This window comes from Myotis lucifugus, unplaced genomic scaffold, assembly GCF_000147115.1.
Source record: "Myotis lucifugus unplaced genomic scaffold, Myoluc2.0 scaffold_92, whole genome shotgun sequence".
In the NCBI taxonomy this organism is placed as follows: domain Eukaryota; kingdom Metazoa; phylum Chordata; class Mammalia; order Chiroptera; family Vespertilionidae; genus Myotis; species Myotis lucifugus.
Window position 1 is genome coordinate 3,489,080 of NW_005871140.1, and position 25,238 is coordinate 3,514,317.

The 25,238-nt window shown below is 33.9% G+C and overlaps 1 protein-coding gene across 2 annotated transcripts in view; it reads left to right on the forward strand.

Annotated features, from left to right (window-relative positions):
- ELP4 (elongator acetyltransferase complex subunit 4) overlaps positions 1–25,238 on the forward strand; it is a 165,249-nt gene that overhangs the window by 6,684 nt on the left and 133,327 nt on the right. For both annotated transcript variants that reach the window (XM_006091609.3, XM_023756380.1), the window contains exons 2-5: positions 1,250–1,285; positions 7,407–7,528; positions 18,340–18,471; positions 24,551–24,690. In XM_006091609.3, the coding sequence (XP_006091671.1) occupies positions 1,250–1,285; positions 7,407–7,528; positions 18,340–18,471; positions 24,551–24,690 (430 nt within the window). The remainder of the gene's footprint in view (positions 1–1,249; positions 1,286–7,406; positions 7,529–18,339; positions 18,472–24,550; positions 24,691–25,238) is intronic.

A 25,238-nucleotide genomic window follows, 5' to 3' on the forward strand; every position in this document is an offset into this window, starting at 1 on the left:
GATAAGCCCATTTTGCATACTACAAAGTATGCAAATTATTGATGTATAATTTACATTTATAAGCCCATTTTGCAGATCAGAACACAGAGGCATCAATAGCTGCATTATCTGTCCAAGACAGGAAGCAAGGGATTAGTAGAAAATGAGTTAGGTTTGGGTGACCCCAAAACACATTTTTTTGTTTCCTTGCTTTTTACTTTTTTATCAAATTTATTGGGGTGGCATTGGTTTAAAAAATGATATAGGCTTTAGGTGTACGTCATCTATATATTCTATCGTGTGTTCCCCACCCCAAGTCAAGTCTCCTTCCGTCACAATTTATCCTCCCTACTAGAGGCTGGTGCATGACATTTGTTCCACCATTTGGTCGATTTGCGTATTAGCCTTTTATTATAGAGGATACCCTATTCTACCTCCCCCAACCCCTGAGTAGTTTCTTTTTAAATTATACTTTAAGTACATGCCATATTTTTATTTTTAAGTAACCTTGTGTTTGTAACATTAATTACAAGTAATACTTTACAAATGTTTTGATAATAAAATAGCAGTTGAATGTTGTATCTTTTTAGTGTAGTTCTAGTTTCCTAAAACTTGATTTTAAATTGATTTTTTATGAATCTTATTTGAGTTATATGTTCATCATCATATTATCCCAATTCAGATACTTAAAAGAACATTTTCTAGTTATAATGAAATTTTATTTTGTGATTGTGACATTTTTGTTTGAAATGACAAATATGTTTATTTTAAATTCTAAATATATTTAGAGCATGTTCAGACTTTGTGTATGTTATTCATAATGAAAAAAGAATCCGTTTTAATTATCAGGATTTTTTCTACAAGGCCCATTAAATATGAAGATAAAGATTTAGGTGGAATTTCTTTTCTTCAGTAGTTAAGTGTGCACATTTAGGTCTTGGCTATTGAGTTAATTTATTAACAAGTGCTAAATATAACATTATTGAAATGCTTAACCACTGTTATGTTGAATGCTGCATGGCCCTGTCAGGAGAATGGAGGATAGTACAGTATACTGCGAAAGTAATTGTAATGTGTAGTGTGTAATTACACATAATATGTAATTATTTCATAATAGCACCTTAAGCAAAGTATTGCAAAAGTGATTAAAATGTTGTTTTCAACAGCAATTTTAAAGTTATTGGAAATCTGTCCTTGGTAAAGCCTAACTTTTATGCTAAAAGTAATGTGAAGACATAGATTAATTTTTTTCATTTTGTTTTATTTCCAGGTGGAGGTTTGGCTGTTGGAACAGTTCTTCTTATTGGTTAGTATAGCATACATATTTCTGCTTTCTGATCAGTTTTCTGTTGTGCGTAATGATTTTACAGGTTTTCCTATTCTGAAATTACTAGTAAGTATTTAACTTTCTGCAGGAGTTAAGGAATATTAAAGAGAAATTGTCTTAAGTTCTAATTTAAACTTTGATCTGAACTTGAAATAAATTAGGCAAGTATATCTGATAATGTAGCTCTTAGAAATGTTCACAGGGCACTATCCTTCATTTTTTAAAAAAAGACTAGAATTAATGCCAATTGATTTTTCTGGAGAATCTCATAGTTAGAGTGAGTTTATCAGAGTGATTAAGAAGTTGATGTGCTAACAAGTTCATTGTATATGTCTCAGATTTTTATCATTATTGTCTTCTTATTGAAAGAAAAGTAACAAACTGATAAATCATATTTTTGTTTATCTTTAAAAGTACAATGGTTCTTATTTAAATATACATTCATAATACCATTTCCCTTACTTTTTTTAGTTTAGATTGGAGAATTGTGGAAATGAAATAAACCTTGGCAGTTACATCAAAGCTCCCATCTAGCCACCAATCACTTTTCCATAATCCTTGACAGATATCAAACACAATTTGAGTACCAATTATCTAGTTAAAATAATTCACTACTTCACAAAGCAGTGTTTGTTGTTGAAAATACTAAGATTTATTAGAAAGTTCCTTTTCTTAATGTTTACTCCATCTACTTATAACTGATTTTCGTTCCTAGTTTTGCCCTCTGTACTAATAATACAGAATTTATCTAGTCTTTCACATGACACTCTTAAAATATTTGAAAATAACTGTTTTAACATCTAAAATCTTATCCAAACTAAATAGACATAGTTTGTTAAATTAGTTTTTATGTATCTTGGTTTTCATCCTGGTTTTTTTCTTGTCACATCTAGTCTAGCATTGTCTCTTCAGCTGAATCCAGAACGGAATACAATATTCCACATTTAGAATGACCTATACTAGAATTCTAGAAATGATGATATCTGTCCCATATTTTAAAATTTATCTTTATTATACATAAAAAATACTTGAAGGACTTTATGGAAAAAATAACTTACAGTTTTTATATAAATAAATAAATACATAACATACAAAAGGATATATAGAAAAAAATAAGTTGTTCTTGCAGTTCCTCATTACCCATACCCAGAGACAATACTGCCCTGGTAGCCCATTTAAATATTTCTACGTAAGAAATATACTTGGGAGCATTTAGCACCTTTGCCTTTTCCATTTAATACATCTTAGAGAAGAGTCCTTGTGCATTCATATAGATATACTTTATTCTTAACAGTATTGGATTTCATTGTATGGATATGCTATAATTTATTTAAATCATTTAGGTTAATTCCTTTTTTTCTATTACTAACAATGCTATTGTGCAGATCTTGTATGTAAGCTTTGCATACATATGTAAACATCGCTTAGCTGCCTCCTCCAGGCTCCCTACCAGGGATTTAACCTGAAACCCAGGCATGTGCCCTGACCAGGAATTGAACAGGCAACCTTTCAGTGCACAGATGATGCCCAACCAACTGAGCCACACCAACCAGGGCAACTGTTCCAAGTTTTAATAACTGAAATTGGCGGTGAGAAAATCAAGGAATCAGCTCTAGGTATCATTAAGAGATGAGAAAAGATTTTCATAGCATAGTGGAAAGTAGTGACTGGAAAGAATAAATAAAAACACTTCATATTTATATACTAAAGAATTGAGAGCTCTATATAAACTGTATATATATAGAATGGCTAAAGAAATAGTGAAACTGAGAGCAAGAAGTGTCTTAACTGGGGAAAATTGTCCATAGCAATACCTGCAATAAACAAATGGAATAAGATAAAGATTTAAAAGTGTCAGGAAAATAGATAATTAGAAAGTCATTGTTGACTTTCATAGTCCCAGTGAAATGATAGGAGCAGCTCATTTAGACTTCGATATAAGGAAAAATTGATACTCCTTCTTCCCATCCTCTGGCTTCAGTCTACCCTTGGGGGCCTAATGAACAAGTGTAATTCCATTTCCATATGACAGCCTGTCAAATATTTAAGGCAGCTCCCTTGCATCCCTTAGGTCTCTTTTTCTTCAAGCTAAATATCTCATTTCTCATGCTTTCAGGTCCCTTGACCATCCTGCTCACACCATTCTGAAGATACTTTAGTTTATGTAAATACCCAAGTGAAATATATTATTGTCAGTCTGGTTGACTACTAGAATAGATGAGGACAATCAGCTCTCTCAACCTAGGAATTAGACTATTTATTCTGGCCAGAACCACATTTGCTTTTTGGCAGTTCTGTCACATCATTATCATTTTTGCTTGCCCAGTGTTAAGGGGATTCACTAAATAGATTAATTAAATGCTTATTATACAACTTCAAAATTTGTTTCACAAAATTGGTAATTTTCAGCTTGAAGAGCATAGTTTTTTTGCTAATCCCTAAATAGGTGATGTTCCTCCTGTTAGTTTTTTGTGCCTCAAAGGAGTATGAAAAAATATAGTTGATAACTATTAGAGAGAGAGAGGGAGATCGAGTGAGTGTGTGTGTGTGTGTGTGTGTGTGTGTGTGTGTGTGTGTGTTATGATAGGGTGTGTTTTCAGCAAACTACAGTAGATCTGGCTGATTTATAAGACAAAGATAGATTTTTGTTTGTTGTTTGTTTCCCTTAATTAATTCTACAAATATTTACTAGATATACACTATGTGTCCAATACTAGGGATATACCCAATACTAGGGAAGTGTTCTCTGCCATGAAGATCTTGTAGCTTGGTGGGGAAATTTCAATGATGTGTATTAAAGGCTATAATAGGAGTTAAGAAGATGCTGTCTGAAGCATGTGATCATCTCATCCAGCCTTGAGAAAGGCTTTTCCAAAAATGCGGTTATCTAATCTGGGTCTGGGAGGGTTTAAGGGAATTAGCTAGCTGCTCCTCAGAACTTTTTGTATATTGTATTCTGGAACTGTATGATGCAATCAGATTAAGGTGGTTGATGAGGTTGTTCAGATTTTCTATTTTTTTAACGTTTTTTTCCTTCAGTTCTGTCAATTACTAAGATGTGTATAATAAAATCGCCAAATATAATTTACATTTTCTGAGTTCCGTCAATTTTCCTTTAAACAGTTGTATTTTTTATGAAATTCAAAGTAAAAATAATTTATCCACATACAGACAGTCCTCGGGTTATGTCGGACCCGACGTATGTCATTTTGTGGTTACCTCGCCATCTTCCATTTACAGTATTTATAAAAAAAAAAAAAAATTTCCATCATTTCGACGTCTGTACATATGTGCTTTGTGTTTTTTATTATTTATTTACCACAAGTAAAGGTCAGGAATTGTTATCTTTCTTTTAAATTTTTTTTACTGTTTCACTTCATTATTGCTGTGTATGTGCTCCATGTGAGTGACGTAGGTGCTTATGTAGGTGGGTTCCGACTTAGGGCAAAAATCTTGTTACATCTCGCCATAGGAAGGGATCTCCCACGTAACCCGAGGACGTACTGTACATACATATCTGTATATAAATACATAATACACAATCGCAGTGTTTTATAATTTCCCATCAATTTGTATTCTTTTTTCCTTCCTATAAATATAAGTTACCATGTTGTGTCATTTTCCTTTACCTTTTAATGATCTATAGTACAAGTCAGCTGTCGATGAATTGCCTCAGTTTTCACCTCAATTTTTTGTTAATTCTCACCTGAGAATATGTTTAGAGAGAGGAAGGGAGAAAGAGAGAGAGAAAGAAACATCAATGTGAGAGAAACATGGCTGGGCTGCCTCCCATTTGCGCTCTGACTGGAAATCATACCCGCAGCCTAGGTATGTTCCCTGACTGGGAATCAAACCCACAGTCTTTTGGTGTATGGGATGATGCTCAACCCAAGCCAGCTGGCCAGGGCTGACCTCAATTTTTTAATGTATTTTGTGAATTTACAACTTTTGGTTAAGTTGGATTTGTTTTTCAACTCTTTGAATATATAATTATCATTTCTTCTGGCCTTCATTGTTTCTGATGACAAATCATTTGTTAATTGTATTGTTGTACCCCTGTATATCATACCATTTTCCCCTTCTGCTTCAAAAATTATGATGTTTTTAGATTTGGTTTCTTTGCATTTATCCTAGTAAAGGTTTCCTGTGCTTCTTGGATCTGTAACTGAATATTTTCGTCAAACTTGGGGAAGTTTTGGCCATCACTTCTTTAAATATTGTTTCTGCTTCTTTCTGTCTCAGTGTCTAGGACTCCAATTAAACACATGCTCCACATGTCTCGAGTTCTGTTCAATTTTCTGTGTTCTTCAGATTGCATAATTTCTGCTGATCTGCCTTCATGTGTTGTTTTTTCTTCTATCTTTAATCTACTCATGAGATCACCAAGTAAATTTTTTATTTAAAGAACCATAATTTTAAGGTATAAATTTTCTGTCTACTTCATTTTTATAGTTTTCATTTCTCTGTTGATTTTTTCTGTTTACTTATTGATACCATATGTTTGTTTGTTTTTTATTTGTTTTTAAGGTTTAGAATTTTTATTTATTTATTTATTTTTAAATCTTTAATTTCTTTATTGGTTAAGGTATTACAAGTGTGTCCTCAACCTCCCCCCCCCCATTAACCCCCAACCTCCCCCCGCTCTCACTCATGCTTTCATCCCCCTGTTGTCCATGTCCATTGGTTTGGCTTATATGCACGCATACAAGTCCTTTGGTTGATCTCTTCCCCTTACCCCCACCCTCCCCTACTTTCCCTCTGGGGATTGGTAGTCTGATTGCTGTTTCATACCATATGTTTTTAATACTTTGTATTCATTTTTCTTTAATTCTGTGAACATATTTATAATAGCTGTTTTGAAGTATTTTTTTGTTGTTGTTAATCCTCACTGTAGGGTATTTTTTCCATTGCTTTTTATAGAGTGGGAGGGGGGGAAGTGAAAAAGAAAGAGAGTGAGAGAAACGTCAGTGTGAGAAAGACACATCATTTGGTTGCCTCCTGCATGTGCCCTGACTGAGGCCAGGTACATGCCCTTGACTAGAATCAAACCTGCGAACCTTTCGGTGTGCGGGCTGATGCTCTAACCACCAAGAACACCAGCCAGGGCTGAAGTCTTTTTCTTTTAAATCCCACTTTTGAGCCCATTTGGAATCAGTTTCTTTGGAGTGTGTTTTCCTTAGTCTGGATCATATTCAGTAATTTTTGGTTGAAATCTGTATATTGTAAATAATAACATTGTAATGATTTTGAATTTTATTATGTTCTTCTGAAGATTACTAGTTTTTTGCTTTAATAGGTAGTTAGCTTGCCTGGGCTTAAATTATTAATTCATTTTAGTATACTATGCAGCAGTTAATATCTCTGTTCAGTTTTTGTACCCTTCAATGTTGCTTTTTCAGCCTGGTCACACAAGATTGGTCATTGGGATCACAAAGTTTACTCAATGGCCAAATATTTGTACAAAATACATACTCGTATTTTGGGCTTACACTTTCTGTAATCCTCAGCCTTAGTTCTGTTCTCTGACACCTCAAGTCAATAGACGTTAGCTTTTTATAGTACAAAATTCTGCTCTCAGATTGGGAAAAGCATACCTTCAAAAGGAGCAGCAAATTTGCAAATCTCACATGCATAACCCTCTAAATTTTGTGGCTAGCGGAGGTGGTGTAGTAGATGGAGAATGATTTTTATAAAAGTCAGGAAGACTCTATTAAGAGTATCTACTTCAAAATAAGAGTATCTCTCAGTGGTTCTCAACCTTCTGGCCCTTTAAATACAGTGTCTCATGTTGTGACCCAACCATAAAATTATTTTCGTTGCTACTTCATAACTGTAATGTTGCTACTGTTATGAATTGTTATGTAAATATCTGATATGCAGGATGGTCTTAGGCGAACCCTGTGAAAGGGTCGTTCCACCGCCAAAGGGGTCGTGACCCACAGGTTGAGAACTGCTGTTTAGCCTATCTAACTGTACCTTAGGAAAACATAATTATCGCCCCACCTCCTATAATTGTTTTAAAGAGAAAAATTATAAAAACATCTGCTTGTTCGTGGTATTCGGTAGGATTCTGATTATATTATTTTTTTCTTTTTTACAGAAGAGGATAAATATAATACTTATTCTCCTTTGCTCTTCAAGTATTTCCTGGCAGAAGGAATCGTCGCTGGGCATACTTCGTTGGTCGCATCTGCAAAAGAAGACCCTGCTGACATATTACAGGTATAGATTAGATTGTATTCTATATATTCAGTATTACATCTTGAATATTTTATGGAAACATTATTTATATATATAAAAAAGATAATATGTTTGTACATATACAAACTATGTTTATATGCACTAATGCAGCGGTTCTCAACCTGTGGGTCGCGACCCCTTTGGCGGTCAAACGACCCTTTCACAGGGTTCGCCTAAGACCATCCTGCATATCAGATATTTACATTACGATTCATAACAGTAGCAACATTACAGTTATGAAGTAGCAACGAAAATAATTTTATGGTTGGGTCACAACATGAGACACTGTATTTAAAGGGCCAGAAGGTTGAGAACCACTGCACTAATGGATTCCTACATGCATTTTTTTTCTCTTAAAAGTATCAAATTTATTTAAGCAGATAGTTTCCTTTTTTTGGAAGAATAGTTTCTTGAGTTTGAGAGAGAAAAACATTGATGTGAGAGCAGAACATCGCTTGGCTGCCTCCTACATGCCCTCTACCGGGGATCAAGCCCGCCATCCATAAGTCATGGAATAAGTAACAATTCATTTACAATGAACCATATCATATTTGATGAATTAGTGTAACAAGATATTTAGGAATGAAATATGAAAATTAATACTATCATCTTCAGAATTATTTTATGGACTTCAAATCCATAAGTAAAAATTAAAATTCTATTTTAATAATTTGAAAGCATTCTTTTATTTCCCAAAATATCAACCTTTTACTCAAATACTGAACTCATTTGTTAAGGTCTTATTCATTGTACCACATATCTTTTGCTTTATTGGATTCTTTGATTATAAATGAGATCAGAGATACCAGTTGATTTAGAATTAGTTGTAGCAGTATTATTTGATAAACAATGTAAAGTTTTAATTTCTATTAAAAAGGTTTCTTTTCCTTCTATTAATTTGGTGTCAAGATTAAGTCTGTGTTTGCTCTTCATCTTCAAATTACTGATCATGGAGCAAAAATTAGAATTCTGAATCCAGGGAGTGATCATTTGTTTGCTCTTCGTCATTAAAGTACAGTCTGGTCTTTCTGAGTAAATAGAATACGAAAGTATCTCAGATCTATCTTGTTTTTTGTGTTCTGCCAAAAATTGAAATAGCTGTAAGAATGAAGTTAAAGAAACACTCCTTGGTTGGCCAGATATATTCTTTAATGTTTTTTGTTGTTTTTGTTATACTTACTTCCAAAGTTGTAGTTTTAATACATCATGTTAAAATAATAAAAAATAATTCTGGCCCTTCTGTCATTCTACTTTGCAAGCTTTGTTGCATGCTCAATAACATAACACATTTTCCATGCATTTTTAATTTTTTAGCCTGTATAATATTTATTGTATTTCCTATCAAAACTATTTTGTCACTGTATACGTTTTGTCCACAGTATAAGGACAAATGTTAGACAAGCCCTTTGAAGGCAGAGTTGTAATCAGTGTATGTTCCCTTCATTTGTTTGTCAACAATTTATTTTTTCAGAAAATTATCAGAACATACACTTTTCAATGCATATAATTCTGAAGTGCTAGCTGAGTCAAATATTTGCTGTTTGACCCCAGGGTTTCCCTTTCCCACTCCCCAACCTGCCCCCCCACCCCTTGCTACTCCTGAGAGCTTATTTAAAATTTGAAATTCTTCTCTGGCAGCTATAATTAGAGCTTCTTTGGCAATCTAAAAAGACTAAGAAGAAACATGCAAAGGCTCAATACTACTTCCAGCTACCTACATTTGTAGCCAGCTTTTAAAAGAGGGCATGTGCCTTATTTTCCAACAGGAATGAAAGTTAAAAGTATAAAGGAAAATAAACCCAATTCTCTGTCACTAGCTTGTGAAAACCATCTCTGATATAACATTAAAATAAACACACATTTGTATTTGATGTTTGTGCATCGGCCAACAAAAAAAGGGCTTTTGCATGCAGAAAGGTAACAAGTTATGTAGTAAAAATTCCATATTCTGTAATATTTATCCTCAAGAAGGTGAAATATATATGGGATCTGGGCTTAGATTTTAATTTCTGTGTTGCTACTTAACTAGTGGCAGGATCTTGTACAAGTCACTTAACCTTTCATATTAAGATAGGGATAATACCTAGCTACCTCATTCCAGAGTTCCAAATTTAAAATATCTGGAAGGTTTGCTTTCTAAATCACACACATCACTTTCAAAAATTTTATTTCAAGCTCATCAAAAAATGAATTGTTGTACTTGATGGTTATTGTTATGCTCAAAAGAAATGTTAAAATCTTAGCACTATTATATAGCACTTTATCATTCTTTGAAAATAAGCCATAAAGGCCAGAATTGAGAATATTAGAAGTAGAGTTCATTTTTCTTCTAAATACTTTTACCAAAAAAAAAAGTAGTTAGAAGAAAATATTCAATCCTTTTGAATTACATGACTTGAAATTCCGAAAACCAGAATCATTAAAAGTAAAAAGAAATACTTTTTCATCAGCACCCAAATTAACATATTATCCCTGTAAATGAAATATTAAAGGATACCATGAAAAGAAGGCAGCACCCTACCAAGGGTCATAGATTAAGCAGACAGTACAGAAGGATAACTTTGCAGTGTGACAAACTCAAAGAAGGCAGGGCTACTTCTCCAACTAGTGTTGGGATGATTCTTCAGTGGCCAGTCTTTCTTTCCTGAAACGTTAACTTTTGTTTAACAAAAAATGATAAGCAGTTGCAGAAAGTGGCCTTAGCTCACCATATCCATCTTTTAATATTCTGGAATAGTAATGAACTCAGAAGCATTTGAAATGTGCTACATTTTTATAAAATATTCTTACTTCAGTTGTGTTATTTATGTGCGTGTGTAGCTAAAAGACAGTGCTAGATTTCAGAAACAAGGTAGAGAGTATTAAACTGAAGATGAATTGGAAGTAGAAAGTAGAGCTGAGACTATGAAGTGAAACTTCTTACCTTTATATTCTTAAAGCAGATTACAATATACAGAGTGCTATAGAATTAAAGAAAATCAATTTTATGTCTTTATTCAGGACTCAATGAGCAGAAAGAATCAGTTTTGTTCTATTGACACCTAATGTACTACAGGCTGTCATTTTGAAATTTAATAAAAATAAAGGGATATCCAATTTCATTTAGTACCCCACAATACCCTAAGGATTTTTGTTTGTGACATTTTCCATAAGCTGGATTTATTCTGGAAAAATAAAAGAATATGACATCAGACAAAACCAGTCGCTTGTGTGTTCCTGAGCCAGGGTTTAACTGATCAGGATCTCTTAAATGAAGATAAATGCCGAATTTGATTCCTAATTGAGATTTCTTTGACAGTAGATATTCCTGAAACTTTAGAATATATCTTTTCCAACAATGTAAAAATTTTATTACCTGAATTTAATAAATAATTATAAGATTATTGTCACTATCCTAATATAATTATATTTAGAAATGTTTTAGTTATATCAGGCTTTTATAAATTAGTTTATAGTCAATAAGGTCAATTAGTACTTAAAGGAATTTTGTAAGAATCCTATGCCAAGATAAGAATCCGTCTATAACTCAAATTATTGCATAACCTGTTTATTTAATATAGATTTTCATATATCATATTTTGTTAAAAACCGGTTACTCTACACCCTTATACAGTAAACATTTACTAAAGAAGATCATTGCACATGATCTCACCAACTAAACCTGCTAATACCAGTGAATTTGTGGATAATTTAGTCTACTCAAAATGTATGACTTTAAAAAATGTCTTTATGGCCATTGGTTTGGCTCAGTGGCTAGAGCGTCGGCCTGCGGACTGAAGGGTCCCAGGTTCGATTCCGATCATGGGCATGTACCTTGGTTGTGGGCACATACCCAGTAGGGAGTGTGCAGGAGGCAGCTGATCAATGTTTCTCTCTCATCGATGTTTCTAACTCTCTATCCCTCTCCATTCCTCTCTGTAAAAAATCAATAAAAATATATATATTTTAAAAAAATGTCTTTATGTAGTATGACCTATACTCTGGATTTCCATGTCATCTACATTTCCCAATGTTTTAACAATTGAAGTCGCCTTTCTCCCATATACTTTTTTTAAAATTAAATATATCTTTTTTTATTGAAAGTATTACAAATGTCCCCTTTTTTCTCCCCATTGACTCCCTTCCCCCCACTCCTGTCTCCTCCCCAGGCCTTTCTGTGTCAATGGGTTACACATGTATACATGTAAGTTTTTTGGTTGATCTCTGTCCTCCCCCCACTCCCCTTCCCTTGAGGATCCTCAGTCTGTTGCATGCTTCCTTGTCTCTGGATCTATTTTGTTTGTCAGTTTGTTTTATGCATTAGATTCCACATATAAGTGAGATCATATATTTTTAAATATTTAACTAGAGATAATGTGAAGGGCAGACATACTTTTAATATATGGATACTCAGGTTGGATATTTGGTGTACTTTGTATTCACATTTTGATAATAATATCTTTGGATTTGTTTATCTTTCAGAAAATAAATATCTCCCCTCCCCCAAAAACAAACAAACAAAAAAAACCCACTCAAAATCAACAAGGTAATATACTTACACAATATAATACACTTGTTGATTCATGGATAATGCTTAAGTAGTATTAATTATACAGTTACCAAAACCTGCAAGGATCAAAAGATTTTAAGAAGGATTTCTCATGCTGCATGGATTATGTTGCTACATAATAGCTCAGTAGTACTTCTGCTGAATTGTAAAATAGCTTAGAGAGGAGTATGATGCCTATAGTTGGTGTAATGCATTGGTAATTAAGAGGTGGGAGGTTAGGCTTCATTAACTGCTGAGGGATTGTATCTTGGGTTTTATTATGCCCTAGAGAACATAAAAAGTGAGAAGGGTCAAACTGTTGGAATCAGATTTTGCTTGTGCATCTGCCAAAACAAAGATCACAAACTAATATAGCAGTAGGCAAAGAATGGCTTGAATTGAAAGGGAACAAATATATTTGCAGCATCTAATGGATAAGGATAAATGTTTCTGATGAAAAAATAAATATACTTAAATACTGGGGTATATTTTAGCATTGGAAGTTTGTAATAATTTTATTTCATATGGGGTTATTTTAAGTAGAATAAATAGTTCTTTTTGTCTGAAAGTAGGGTCAGTTTCTTTATTATGTTACTTTTCTAACCTGATTCAATTAATTAAAAGAGGTAGAGAAATTTTATATTTCCAAGCCTACTTTCTATATAGAATTTATGAAGCCTGCTTTTTATTTTTTTTAATTCCTGATCCTTGCTACCCAATATATGGAAACTCTAAGCACCACATTGCAGGAAATAACCAAAAATCTGATATACTTTCTTTTAGAAAACAAGAATATGACAACAATACAGTGTGTTATAAAGGGCTAGACAGTAAATATTTTTGGCTTCGCAGGCCATATGGTCTTTATTACAACTACTCAGTTCTTGTATCACTAAAACAGCCATAGACAATTCCTAAACAAATGGGCATGACTGTGGTCCAATAAAACTTGATTTACAAAAACAGGTAGCTGGCTGACTTTGACTTACAGGCTATAATTTGCTGACCCCTTCAGTACCCCAAAGCCACTAAGATTTCCTACTTTGTCGTTTTCTGAAAATTTGTTGTTATTCTTTCCCTATTGAATTGCCTTGGCACCAATGTAGAAAATCTATTAACTGAATATGTGGGTGTCTTTCTCAACTGTTCTGTTCCATTAAATCATGTTTATCTTTCATGAACTTTATTTTTCTACTTTTATAATGTCTTGAAACCAGGTATTTTTTTAGTATAAAATTATAAAATACTTCAATAATTTTAATTGTGATTATATGTTAATATATTTTTGTTAATCAGTCTAAAGAAAATGTAAACACATTAAAATTAATTTCTCCTGTTTTTTTACATTTTAAATGTAGCTTTTAGAAATTAAACATGTGGCTCACATTTGTGGCTCACATTAAATTTTTTTTTTCAAATAAAAATACCTCTAGTTTTCTGTGATTTAGTGAAAGTAAAGTGAACATACAACTAAGTGGCAGGGTAACAGTGCCTGGAATGCAGTTGGCTCACAATACATGGTTTTATTTTTCCATTATGTTTATATTATTATTTTAATTCTGTATTGTTTAAAGTATTACATATGTCTTCTTTTCCTCCCATTGACCTCTCCCCGGCCACTCCCACCCCCAGCACATGCCTTCACCCCAGCACATGCCTTCACCCCATATTGTCTGTGTCCATTGGTAATGCTTATACTAGTATGCATGCATACAAGTCCTTTGGTTAATCTCTTCCCCCACAACATACACACACCCTTCTCTGCCTTCCCTCTGAGGTTTGACAGTCTGTTCAATGCTTCTCTGTCTCTGGATCTATTTTTGTTCATCAGTGTATGTTGTTGATTGTATTCCACAAATGAGTGAGATCATGTGGTATTTATCTTTCTCTGACTGGCTTATTTTGCTTAGTATAATGTTCTCCGTGTCCATCCGTGCTGTTGTAAATGGTAAAAGTTCCTTCTTTTTTACAGCAGCGTAGTATTCCATTGTGCAGATGTACCACAGTTTTTTAATCCACTCATCTGCTGATGGACACTTAGGCTGTTTCCAAATCTTAGCTATTGTAAATTGTGCTGCTATGAACATAGGGGTGCATATATCCTTTCTGATATGTGTTTCTAGTTTCTTGGGATATATTCCTAGAAGTGGGATTACTGGGTCAAATGGGAGTTCCATTTTGAATTTTTTGAGGAAACTCCATACTGTTTTCCACAGTGGCTGCACCAGCGTGCATTTCCACAAGGGTTCCCTTTTCTCCACATCCTTGCCAGCACTTGTCGTTTGTTGATTTGTTGATGATAGCCATTCTGACAGGTGTCGTACAGTATCTCATTGTTGTTTTGATTTGCACCTCTTGGATGATTAGTGACTTTGAGCATGTTTTCATATGTCTCTTGGCCTTTTTATGAAATCGGGTATTTTTAAGTCTTCTATCTTTTTTCTTTTGCTAACTTGTCATGGGAGTGGCAGCTCCGAGGACCTCTGATCACATTTGGGGTCCTTAAAAATCCAAGAAGTTCAACAGGCTTCTCCTTAATTCCATTCTGCCTTGTGTGTTCCCTTTAGTTTAAACTGTCAGTGTCTGTACCGGTGTAATTCCATCTCTATTCCTGGATTCTGCTGAGATGGCTGCTTTAACCCACGTATCACACCCATGATCTCTTTATCAAATGGTTGTTCAGCCATAACCTTACTGTTCCTTCAGAACAAGCTTTTTCATTTTTTGCAATATGGATAAGCTAAGATTTTTCCAATTAAAGTTCTTTTTCCTTTTTGCTGAAATTTCTTTGTTAATTCATTTCTCTCTTTTTGCATTTTACCCAAAGCACTTAGGAGGAACCATGCTGTTCCTTCAAAACTTGGCTTAGAAATCTCCTCAGCTAAAATCCATTTTCATCACCTCCAAGCAGTACTTTCTACAAAACACTAGAACACAAGTCAGCCAAGTTCTTTGTCACTTCATAATGTTTTCAATAATATATTCCTCCTTTTCCTCCCGTTTTCAATAATATGTTCCTCATTTCCATCTGAGACTTCACCAGAATTGCCCTTAACTTCTCTAACTTCTAGCTTGCATATCAAAACTCTTCCAGCCTTTGGAATTATCCAATTCCAAAACCACTTTCATATTTTTAGGTATTTGTTACAGCAGTAGCCATTTTTTTAGTACTAGAATCCCTCTTGGTCATCTTGGGCTGCCATAGCAAAATACCATAGACTGGGTCACTTAAACACAGATTTGTTTTCTCACAGTTCTAGGGGTTGGGATTAGCTAGTGGGGTCTCTCTAAAGGTATTTTCTCTTAATTTTGTCAGTTTCCCCAGGGAGGAATCTTCTAATCTCCCAATCTCCTGCCTGCCCTGCTTAAGGAGAGCTTCTGGCCTTCTGAGAGTTTAGCAGTGGGAGTCAGCTGAGTCTGTGTGTATGGTAAGGGGAAGCTGCCTTGCCCTTCTGCCTGAGGATTTTAGTGTCCCTTGTCTTACATATGATGTCTCACCCCTGCCCTCTGTCGTGCTCCTGCTTCCAGAGTTTGTCCGACTTGACCTCTCCATTTCTCTTGCACAGTCGGGGAGGAGGAGTATCCTGGCTCTGTGGGGAAATGGAGGGTCCCGGGGTCTTATTGTTTCTTTTAAAGACTTTCAATAAATTTTCCTGTTTACACACAAGAGTGTTACTCCTTGCTTGCTGCAATTACTGGTTTGCTTTTCAGGTATCCCAGTTGTTGCGGTTTGTTAAAGCCAAGTAGTAGAAACTGGATTGTTTCATATTTTTCTCTATTATTTTCTAAATGTTTATGTATCTCAGAGAAAATAATTTGAGATGCAAAGGATATATTATAAACAATGTTTATTGTATTATTCTTGGACTGCAGACAACCTAAAGGTTCAACAGTAGGAAATGATCAATTGAATGTTATTTAAGCTATTTAATATAATATGCAGCCATTGAAAATCTTACTTCAACAAAAAGGTGGAAATGCTCACAATATCATAATTATAGAATTCAAATACTATATGTTCTAATAGGCAAATAGTTAATATACATTTTAAAAAATATATGTAAAAGACTGGAGGGAAATACTCAAATATGTTCAGAGTTATTATTTCTGGTTAGTTGGTTAATAGGTTATCGTTTTCTTTTTTATATGTTTTTATATCACATAATCTCACTCCTATGTGGAAGCTAATTAACAAAATAAACTGATGAATGGAGTGGATCCAGAGACATGGAAGCACAGAACAGAGCACGGAATCTCGGAGAGAAGGCCAGGGAGGGTGCGTGGGTGGAAGGTGATCAGCCAAAGAACTTGTATACATATATGCATAACACATGGGCACAGACAATAGGGTAGTGAAAGCCTGGGGTGGGGGCTGGCTGGAGGGAGTCAATGGGGCAAAAAGGAGGATATATGTAATACTTTCAACAATAAAGATTAAAAAAAGAAAAAGGAACCTAGTGACTCCTACATCTTAATAGGCTTCATAATCTCATTTCTAAACTTACTGGAGAATATGTTAATGTCGCTTGAAGCAAAGAATCATTGATCAGTTCAACAATTCTTTCACTTTTACTTCATTTTTGTTTTATAAATTAAAGTACAAAATTATTGATAGCATTTTATCATATACTGCTTTTATGGAAGTATTTGTCTAACATATGTATGTATGTATACACATAAGTATATGCTGTGAATGTCATTAATGATTATTGTGGGAGAGGTTGGCTTTTTTTACTTTATTCTTTTGTCGTAGTTATTATTGTGTCCCTGGGATGAAAAAAATTGTTAACCCAAATATTTATATTAGTAACTGGTATTGACAGTCAAAATGTGTGGTCCTGAGTATTGGTTAAGACAGTTATTTGACTGAATTTATATAATCGAACATTACTTGAGTGCTTAATATGTGGCATGCACCATTCTCTGTATTTTACATTTTTAATTCATTTTTTCCTTACAACAATGCATTGAAGTAAATACTTTTTTTCCTATTCTTCAGATAATAAATGGAGACATAGAGAAGTCCAGTAGGTGTTCAGCATAACCATTGACACAAAGCTACTAGTGCAAATAGTAAAGTCAAGATTTGGGCCCAAACAATCTTGTTGCAGAGTTCAAATTCATAACCACTATGCCATATTGTACTGTACATCTTAGAAATATTTACTTCCATCAGAAAACGAAGTTACTTTATATTTTGTAAAATACTAATACTACTCTAGGAACAAGGGATTCAGAGCTTACATAATATAACTAGTTTCTAATGCTGTCATAAATTAAAATGTGAATCTAATTGGAGGTCTTTTAGGAATTGACTACCATATATGATGCTTAATGCATTGTCCAGCTGATTAGTTGACTTGATTCTAAGTATAAATACATCTGACCTTGAAAAGTAAAGGTTGAAATTTAGACCATTAGCACAAGATCATGTTTACTAAGCCAGCCTAACAGTATCTTTACGATTCTGGCTAAGAAAAGATACAATTATTGCATGGGCTTTCTTTCTCCAAGAAACTTATGTTCTTTTTTCTTTGCATTATTTCTATAGTACCTTTTCGCTCACCAAAAAAATTGTTGTTGTTGTTGTTGTGTGTGTGTGTGTTTCTTAAAAAAATTGTTTTCATTATGTTTTCTGTAGTCACTCAGTAGGTCAGCTACCCAAAAACCAGGTAAAATTGGAATCCATCGTCTCTTCATTTAAGCACAGATTTTTAAACTCTCCTTTTATTTTTTAAAGAAGAAGCATAAGCTTGCAGGTGCAAAACTAATATTTGAAATGGGCAAAATAAATGTCTTTATTCTTATTTTTTCACCCATTATTTCGGTGAATGAGTTTTTGGATTCTAGAATTACAAACCAGTAAACAGATTGTGCACAAGCTTTATTTTTACCTTATGGCAAATATAACAATAATTACATGTAATACATAAGTGCTAATTTGAGACTTTGCTTTAAGTGTATAAGTTTAAAATATGACCACAGCCTTTTGTTGCAACAGCAGTTGATTTTGGTTAGTATAAAAATTGGAATATTTTCTTTAAATTCCAGTTCATTACTAAAAATTTAAACTGCACATTTTATATTATATTTATCCCTTTTCTCTGTTTTAGATTTATATTTGTTATGACTTTATGCTTGAACCAATTTTAAGACATCAAGTTTTAATACATTAGAAAATTCTAATATTGCTAATATTATTTAAGAAAATTGTCAATTTTTTTTTGCCACACATACTCAATAATGTGTTATTCTGTTTTCTTAGGGACTTCCTGCACCATTACTTGATGATAATTGTAAAAAAGAACTTCGTGAAGATGTACATAATGATGAAACATCAGAATTTAACAGTAAGATGAAAATAGCTTGGCGTTATCAGCTGTTACCTAAGATGGAGGCAAGTCAGCATACAAACTATGCATTTCTAAAATTTGCAAATGAATTTGTTTTCATTTTATGGGATCTCTTGTCGTACAACTGTTAAAGTGCAATACAATGTATATTAGTTTATTTAAATAACTAGATATTTCATTTATAGCATATTTGATCAAGATGACATATTTCTTAATAATAAAATTATAGCAAATTGGGTTTCTTTTTAAGCCAAAATAGATTATTTCATTTTTTCCATAGTCTCCATATGGAATCTTTTATTCTAGGGCTGCAAGCCAGAGTAAGTGAACTAGCAAAGGCATTTACTATATTTTTTTTAATTTTTATTGAATTTACTGGGGTGACATTGGTTAATAAAATCATATTGGTTTCAGGTATACATTTCTGTAATTCATCATCAGTATATTTGTGTTCACCACCCAAAGTCAGCCTGCGGACTGGTTTGGTCCCAGGTTTGATTCCAGTCAAGGGCACATGCCTGGGTTACGGGCTCGGTCTGATGTGCAGGAGGTAGTCAATCAGTGATTCCCTCTCATCATTGATGTTTCTATCTCTCCCTTCCTATCTGAAGTCAATAAAATACATGTATATTTTTAAAATGTGCCCTTCATGCAATGGTCTTCACTAGATGACTTTTTCTCCCATTTTCTTCCAGTCTCCCCAAATATCATTTGATCAGGAATGCCTTCCTTTGTCATTCCATGTAAAATAAAAGCGCTCTCTCTCTTTCTCTCTCTCTCTTTCTCTCTCTCTCTCTCTCGTCTTCTTTCACTGCCAAATGTTTCTTCAGGGCATCTATAATAATAAAAGCATAATATGCTAATTAGACCGGACAGCGGAACGAGCTTCCGACGTCATTCCGGAAGTCCTTCTGAATGAAGCTGCAGCGGTGGGGGCCGAGGCAGAGGCAGTTAGGGGCAATCAGGCAAGCAGGCAAGTGCTTAGGGGCAATCAGGCAGGCATGCAGAGTGGTTAGGGGCGATCAGGCAGGCAGGCGAGTGGTGAGGGGGGACCAGGCAAGCAGGCAGAGTGGTTAGGTGCAATCAGGCAGGCAGGTGAGTGGTTAGGGGCAATAAGGTAGGCAGGCAGATTACGAGAGGGTGCAAGCCTGGCTGAGCACCCCCCACCTCCCATGCACGAATTTCATGCACCAGGCCTCTAGTTTATAATAAATACAGCATCTGTCTCCACTACCAGAATGTGAGCTCATTGAGAAAAAGGAACTTTGATTATTTTGTCCTACTGGCATACAGTGGGTGCTCAATAGTTATTGGTTGAATACATGAGTGAATTAGTTATATAAATTAAATGGGGAAACTTCATTAAGTTGCATTAATTAATACAAATAAAACAACAACAGCTTATTTTGAATTTATAGTCAGTGGTGAAACTTAAGTTTATATTTACAACTTAAGTTCTGTCAAGTTTAGAATATAGAAATCATCTTCTGGCTTCTTTGCTTTTCTTTGAAATGTTACTAGCATGTATATTTGCTTGTCACAGAAATTTTGTATGTGGTGATTTGCCACGACTGATAATTAGTAATCACTCATCATCATCTATATATATAAAAGCCTAATATGCAAAGTGTCCCCTCGGGAGTTCGACTGACCAGGAGTTCGATTGCTTGCTATGACGTGCGGTGACCACCAGGGGGTGGCACGGAATGAAAGAATGCCCCGGTGGCAGCAGGCAGCCGGGGAAGGGAGACCCTGGCCTACATCTGGCAGCCGCTAGGGACCTTACCCATGCACAAATTTCATGCACTGGGCCTCTAGTCTACTATATAAATCCAGACCTTACTGTGACATTTTCTGTTTAAAAACAATAACAACAAAACCCAGGGTTTTCTGGATTTTGCTTGGGCAAAATATAGTTAACACTATTATGAGTAAAAGATTAAATAAGTAGTCCAAAACTAGCTGTGTCAATTATCAGATATGCTTTTTACTATAAATTGTTGTGAAGTATTAAGAGTGTAGTCATGCCCTAACCGGTTTGGCTCAGTGGATAGAGCATTGGCCTGCAGACTCAAGGGTCCCAGGTTCAATTCCTGTCAAGGGCATGTACCTTGGTTGAGGGCACATACCAAGTGGGGAGTGTGCAGGAGGCAGCTGATTGATGTTTCTCTCTCATCGATGTTTCTAACTCTCTATCTCTCTCCATTGCTCTCTGTAAAAAAATCAATAAAATATATTTTAAAAAAAGAGTATAGTCATATTCTCATTTAGGGAATACTAAAAAGGACAAGAATATGCACAGCTAAATAACAATAGTTCAGTAAAGCATTAAGCAAGCACTTTCATGTAGAGGGTTGTGTAGTTTTAAAAAGTCCTGCTTCTACCCTAGCTGGTTTGGCTCAGTGGATAGAGCATCAGCCTATGGACTGAAGGGTCCCAGATTCTGGTCAAGGGCATGTACTTTGGTTGCAGGCTAGATCCTTGACCGGCAGGGGTCCAGTGTGGGAGGCAACCAGTCTCTCTTCCACCTCTCCTCCCTCCCTTCTACTCTCTCCCTAATGATCAATGGAAAAAATATCCTCAGGTGAGGATTAACACAACAATTAAAAAAATAAATTAAAAAAACCTCTTCCCTTGACCTTTGATTTTGTCTCCTAAATGCATATGTCCTCTTTACTGTCCAATCATCAAGCCCTATTCTCTCCTCACCCCAAGAATAGCTTGCCTACAGCATATTCTGAGACTTAATTTCTTCAGTACTGTAGAACTCTACTGCAAATGCCTACAAATGGCTCCAGCAATTTATGACAGTGTATTAGAGGTTTATTATGTTCAATCTTCATTACACTTTGGTTTTCCATCTTAGTGATTAAGCCCCAGCAGTCCTGTGATAGATGCATGTTGTGGATGACAACACATATACTTTTTTCAATAATGTAATGTAATTTACAAAAGATAGTGACGAGTCTTCTGATCACTAGTGGATCACGACACAATAATAATATTGACATAATGCTTTATAACTTACAGAATATTCATTGCCAGTATTGCATTAGATTCTCATAACAGCCCAGTGAAATAGTTATTAGCTCTAATTCTGGTGCTTGAACGGAGGCTCAAAATGGTTTAGTAACCATTTGGATTCTTGCTTTCTGTTATGCCATGCTGAGAAAGAAGAAATGGTAACATTCTTAAGAAAATGTCTTATTTAGATTGCTTATTTGTGGTGCAGCTTTCTCTGAAAGTTTCGTTTCTGACATACTGGAGGTGGGAAATTGCTCCTCTTGTCTGCCCTCCCCTCTCCCCCATCAGAGTTTATTTTCCTTTAGCACGGTAAATTTTTACTGAATCATTACAATTTATTCTCTTCCACAGTTAATAAGTTAATGTGTAGTTTATGAATGTGCAGTAGTTTTCATAATGTAAACTAAAGCAAGATGTTCTTATTAAATTGAGTAAACCGACTAGTTACTGATGATAGTTTGATTTTTTTAAATGTATCTTTGTGTGCGTAGAGTTGAGAGTTTTTCATGGATATTACTATTAATATTAGATTTAACGCGTTTAGTTATCTTTTTTAGAGGAAATATTCTGAGTCTTTGTTTTATAATTCGAGGCCTCAAAAGAGTTCACAGCATTTCAAAAATTTGATTATATGTTAATGCTAGGTCTCTTGGGTAGAAAAAACTTACAAAATTGTTTTTTTCTTGAAGAGTATATTTATATTTCACTTTCATTTTTTACTGAAGGATTAAAGTTTTCATCAGTAATAAAAATTTTAGTCTCTTCCTTGTGAATATTTTTGTTTTATATCTAATCTTAATTTCTAAAAATATAGTAACAATTATAATAAAAGCTTCTAAATTTATTTTTACATTTTAATGAATTATATATGTTCTATATGTAAACTGTCACAGCATGAAATCAATTTTCTGCCTTGATTCAATCCAAATCTGAGATCTCTATCACATTAATATTATAATTAGAAACATTAATAGAGATCGGCAACTTAAAAAGCATATTTTGCTTCTTGACAATTTAGCATATTTCTCTGAGTTCACAGGACTTCAGGAACCTTCAGGCCACTAATAAATTTATTAACTCAAACTTAAAAGAAGAGAAAAGTCTCTCTTTCTTTCTCTCTCCCCATGGCCAGCCTGCTAAAATAGATTATTCATGCTTATTTGATTCAGGTAGGCTTTTGCAAGCTTCCCTACTAGGCCTGGGAATGTGGTACATTGAGGCCTTTTCAGAGGCTTCTGACATAGACCAAGCTTTTATTGCATGGTGTTTTATTATTACCAAATCCTAGTCTCCACCCAGTTTGTAGGCACTCTGCTTATTCTTTTGAATCTGGAAAGGTTATCACCTACCTTAATCCATGCAGCAGTGTGGATTAAGGACACCAGTGTGCCCCAGGATTCTCAAAGAGGATCCTGGAAACTTCTTGTTTCTTCTTTTTTGCTGTCTTTACTAAATTCTATTGGGCCTTAGAGGGATTTGCATCTGAAATGGGCAACCTGGTGTTTTTATCAATGAAGACATCAGATCAAAGTTCAGTTAGTCAAGGCCTTTCTAAAACATTAAGGGGGCTTGGACTTACACAATAAAAAGATGAGCTCTAGCAGAGATTGCAGTAAAAACATTCTGAACTATAATCCGGATAAAGAATAGATTATAGGCCAAAGAACAGACCTTGTTTAAATTGCTTTAGACTAATAACTTTACATTTTAAAACTTTAAACCCTGTTTTTAAGAAACAAATTTTAACGTCACATAATTTATCAGTACTTTCATGGTAGATACTTCCATGATAAATTTCTTGGGAACCATACTTCAGTACATTGAAAAATTGGATAAGGCCAATTAATAGGTCTCCTTCATTAACGAAAATAAATAGTACCTTATGGAGGGATGACCAATCATTTCATTTAGAAAATAAACACTAAACCCAAAGACTCTGAATCTGAGAATAATGTTCCTATTAGCCTTAAAAAATTTTATTCTGTTACTGTATAATTTAATGTTTGTAAGCATTTAGTTAAGGATATAAATTCTTAAAGTCTTAAAAATGCAAATACCTAGTGTCAAGCAAATGTCTATTTCTAATCTAAATTACAAAGTTGATAATTCCTTAGTAAAATAATTTAAGAACTTACTGTGTATAGCTATTCAACTACCTAGTTTGTTGAATGTTCTGAAACTTGTCTGTTTTGTAGCATTCAGGACAGTTGAAATTATGTAAATTTAGATCAGAGATTTCATTAGAAACTATTGCCATATGAAACTGTTAATAGTTCAACTTTGGATAGAGTTGTATATATTTCTAATGTGCTGAGTGAAAGAAATCAGCCCAGAGTTCATTCAAAGCAATATAAGAATAAATTCATAATACTAGGAATTTACTCTCCTATGTAAATAAATTCAACATCAGTAGAGTTTCTTAAGAAGAAAATGATTTTTTGGAGAAATTGTTAGTAGAGGCCACAAAAGAGGAATTGTCAGTTAACTAATGATTAAGGCAGATTTCTGATTTACTTTAGCTTATATATACTTTCTGAGCTTTTTTCCCATCGGGAGCACCCTAGTACATTTTTTACTATATGCTTAACATTAAACTTGTAAGTAAAGTTGAATATATATACACATTGTCTTGTGATAATTTACTTTTAAAATGATGCTCAATTTAATGTACTTAAATAGCTTTTGGACCCCTCAACATGAATTAATTTGGCTTACGTTCTCATCAATTCTTAGCCACTACATATTTGTCATTAAAACCTGGAATTTAAACAAAAATGATTGAGACTTATGTGTATTAAATTTTTTTAATTTAGGAAATTATAATGAAGAATAAAAAAGCTAAGGAGGTTTTAAATTTGTGTCAATCTTAGGGAACCTCCAGGAGTAAAGAAACATGGGAGATGAAAGATTGCTTTCTAACTATATAGTTTTAAAAAATAAAGTTTGTTGTATTTGTTTCTTTGAAATTTAATGCCTATGTATACCAGCTTTTTCTTGTTAACATTAAAATGCATAAATATATCAGCATTTTGCTGAGTGTAAGACAAAATAAATAGTAATTTCTGAAACTTTATCAATAAATATGAATTTTCTTAATAGGCTGGACCAGTATCATCTTCAAAATTTGGTCACTATTATGATGCATCAAAAAAAATACCACGAGAATTAATAGAGGCTTCAAAATGGCATGGATTTTTTCTTCCAGAAAAAATATCTTCAACTCTTAATGAAGAACCCTGGTAAGTTAATGACCCAATTTTTATTTCAAAGGTTAATAGAATGCATATTTGCCACATTCTTTGAAAGAATGAATGTCAAAAGTACATATCCTAATAATAAACATTAGTTTCTATATAATATGTAACCTTAATTGTGCATATGTTTCATATTATTTGGTACAGTTTTCTTCTTTTCCCAGTCTTGTAACTGTTGGACATGCTTTTACTCTTAATTGCAACTTAAAAAGTCTGGCCACCAAATTTATAATACCTGCTGTTTTTACTTTCAAGAAAATGTAAAATAGTTCTAAATCAGGCTATTTCAGTGTTAAATGCAAACAGTGCTCTTTCAGAAAGTAAATAAGTACTGGTTTTCCAATATTTTATTTATTATGGTTTTCTATTTCTAGTAATGCTGTAAATAAAACACTCTTATGTATTTTAGATGACTTAAAGAACTTAGGATTTGAGTTTTACAGTGAAGAGTTTTAAATATTAAACCAATACATGCTTATGTTATAATGCTACTAACTTTAAGACAAAACCCTGAACATTACAATACTTGACAA